The sequence below is a fragment of the Fonsecaea multimorphosa genome, assembly GCF_000836435.1.
Source record: "Fonsecaea multimorphosa CBS 102226 unplaced genomic scaffold supercont1.33, whole genome shotgun sequence".
NCBI lineage: Eukaryota > Fungi > Ascomycota > Eurotiomycetes > Chaetothyriales > Herpotrichiellaceae > Fonsecaea > Fonsecaea multimorphosa.
The window spans coordinates 1-3039 of record NW_015971667.1 but is presented as its reverse complement, the minus strand read 5'-3'; the positions used below and the strand labels follow the sequence as shown (position 1 = coordinate 3039).

The following is a 3039-nucleotide window of genomic DNA, read 5'->3' as shown; positions in this document are numbered from 1 at the left end:
ATTTTTGTTCTTTTATCCCTCACGGCCCAATGCTCGATGCATCCTACGATACCCGTTCAATGTACCATGTGCCCATGGTCGGTTTCTCCTTCGGAGGCGACTGGACGAGGAGAACAATATGCACAAGGAATACAGAGAGGTTCATCGCTACCTTGAGGGCTTGATACAGAAGGGACCTGCTCCGTTCAGAACACGGGCGGTAGCTACCCACTACTCTTCCAGGTGAGAATTCGGCGGCAGCGTGGTGGCAGGAGATATGACAGTCCAATGGGAAGCCGGCAACGAAGAAATTGGTGTTTGAACTGCAGCTGGGTTTAAACGTAAAACCCTATTACGCAACACATACACCCCCTTTTCTTTCCCCCGCTGCCTGGCCAGCCCATTCTTGCGTCCATGTAGGTCAACCCAGTCTCCTCTCCCGCGAGCTCCACGTAAGACGAATGACAATCATGGTGACTGTTTCCCGCACTCCGTGTCCAGATACTCCGTCTCCGATGTTGCCCGGATGGACACGACTATGCTTTCACGCTTCGTGTCTCCGTCCGGTCTTACTTACCCAGGTGGCCTCAATCAGTCGATGGGGATGCGATTGAAATGCGAAACGCTCCCTAATTGGCCGGAGCAATAGGAGTCAGTTCCATCCCCCGAGCGCAATAAAAGGGAAAGCCTTTCAAAGGAGGACATCAAACTTACGGCCTCTGCTCTTGTCGGCGATGCCGGCGAGTCCCTTGACGTAGTCGGCAAACCATTGCTGAGATTCGCAGGCCTGTTTGTCCCGTGCGGCGAGGGTAAGTTAGCTTTCCAAGAACATGTATCCTGAATGGAGTGATATCTTTCATTCTGCTTTGCAGCCACTGCTACGCCGGGTCCGTCTCTTGATCGTCCTCCTTGGCTCTCCTCTGGGTTATCATCTTTCTCCCTTGCTTTTTGACTCTCACGTTGACCACAAAGAACGACAACGACAAAGAAATCGAGAAAAGGAACAACCCGCGGGTGGGGAAAAGGGGAGACCACTCACGCCCGTAAACCACTCGGTCCCTTTGGTCCAGCTGTGCTGAATCCGTATATGCGCCGGGTCCGTCGGGTCCTGGGAGATTTCGCAGAACAGACACTCGGGCATGGCGCGCATGTGGTGCACCACGGGCGTCACGATCGCAATAAACTCGTCCAGCTTCTCGGGAAAAATGTAGACGTCGGTCACCATGAGGGAGCCGTGGCTGCCGGTTGACGAGATGAAGTTGTTGATGGGGATGAGGTTGCGGTGTTCTTGCACCGAGGCGGGGGCTGAGGAAGTCATGGCTTGACAGTCACAAAACAAGGATAAGTAAAGTAAAAAAGACACTTGGGTTCGATCAAAGTGCTATATGGGTTTTGCTGGACGGAGGGGTGGCTTTTAGAAGTAAAAGAAAAAAACACGAGACAGGGCGATGTTTGCAGCAGCAAGCGACGGGAGTTGGCATTATATATATACATACACATACATCATAGAACAGGCCATCAAGGGGCTCTTACTCTCTCGTTGCATGCTGCTCAGCCGCAAGCGAGACCGTCGATTGAGAATGCGAAGCATATGCCGCCCTCTGTCTTCACACGGGTCACTCCCAGCTGGTACGGGTAAAGCGGGCCACAACGAAACTCGATTCGCTGTTGTCCTTGATCAGTGTTGGAAAGATACGAGCTAAACCAAAGGGCAACGAAGAAGCAACTGAAGCTTTTTTCAGCCGTGAAACTCTCTCTCTCTTACGCCTTTGGAATGGGGAGGTAGGAAAAAAGGGAAGCCGTTGCTGCGGCTGAACTCCCTCGTTGTAGCAGAGTGGGCGTCCTTGCACCAAGCGGAAGGTGAGAATGAAAAGGGTAAGTGTTCGATGTAATTACCCAATGGATTGGCTACCTACCGGGGTATACTTCGAAGAGGTCGCGGCGGGGAAGGGAGAGGGGCATAGGAGGAAAGAAGGGACGTGGTAGTCCATGGCTGATACATGAATTACGGCATTACTCCATACCGTACTGTAGCCGGAGTGAACTCGCTTGGAGACACACACTCACACACACTCATCATGCTTCGATATCGGCGTCGGAGGCGGCGGCAGCGGCCGTTGCTTTTCACTGTGACTTTATGACACTTGAGAACAACTCCAATTGCTGAGGGGGAGGGGGAAGTGGCCGCGGGTAAAATGCTTCTGGCAGAGTTGGAGACGAGCTCTGAAGCGGGCTTCTTTTTCGCCGTCTCAGTCAATGTTGAGGAGGTGAGGTAAACCTCTTTGTTCTTGATGTAAGCGACCACCAGAGGGAAACATCCATTGTTGACTGTACTGGACTTTTTACGTACCTTCGAAAAAGTGAGCTATAAGTATCGGACAGATCCCTAGCGACGATATTAATTTTGGGATAGTACAACGACATATATATATACCTGACCTAAGGTATACAAACTCCCACAATCCCATCAAGCCCACCAACCCCCTTAGGACGACAACCCACACCACTCAAACATACCGTCTCGCTTTCGCTCAACAATCCCCCCCAAAAATGCCATCCACCATCATCCCCTCCTCGCGCAACGCCTCCGCCTGTTCCCGCCAGGCCAGCGGCACCTTCACGGGCACGGTATGGATGGACCCGATCCACTCGGCGGGCGAGGGCCCCGTTATCAACATCAACCACGTCATGTTCACCCCGGGGGCGCGCACGTACTGGCACACGCACGAAAAGGGCCAGTTGTTGCGCGTGCTCGCGGGTTCCGGGTGGGTGTGTGATAAAGGTGGCGAGCCGCGGAGGCTTGCCGTCGGGGACACCGTGTGGTGCGATGCGGGGACGACGCACTGGCATGGTGGCGACGACGGGAGTTTCATGCTGCATCTCGCTGTCAGTCACGGGAAGACTACGTGGCATGAAGAGGTGAGCGAGGAGGAGTATCGGGCTAAAGTGAAGGTGTGATTTGATTTAGAAAAGATCGTGGAGAGGGATGAAGGTTCGATAGGGGGGTTTTAGCTAGAGGGGAGGTGAAGGAGAGGGTGAAGGAGAGGGTGAAGGAGAGGG

General features: G+C 53.4%; 2 protein-coding genes across 2 annotated transcripts; one reads left to right on the top strand and one right to left on the bottom strand.

Moving 5' to 3' along the window:
• Positions 1–570: 570 nt before the first annotated feature.
• On the bottom strand, positions 571–1297 carry Z520_10799 (uncharacterized protein; the record flags this gene model as incomplete). The annotated part of the gene is made up of 3 exons (XM_016781291.1): positions 571–608; positions 694–766; positions 1019–1297. 3 exons carry the CDS (start codon positions 1295–1297, stop codon positions 571–573), a joined length of 390 nt encoding a protein of 129 aa, XP_016627503.1.
• Positions 1298–2529: 1232 nt separating this feature from the next.
• On the top strand, positions 2530–2937 carry Z520_10798 (uncharacterized protein; the record flags this gene model as incomplete). The annotated part of the gene is made up of 1 exon (XM_016781290.1): positions 2530–2937. The coding sequence occupies one exon, from the start codon at positions 2530–2532 to the stop codon at positions 2935–2937; it is 408 nt and encodes a 135-aa protein (XP_016627502.1).
• Positions 2938–3039: the final 102 nt, after the last annotated feature.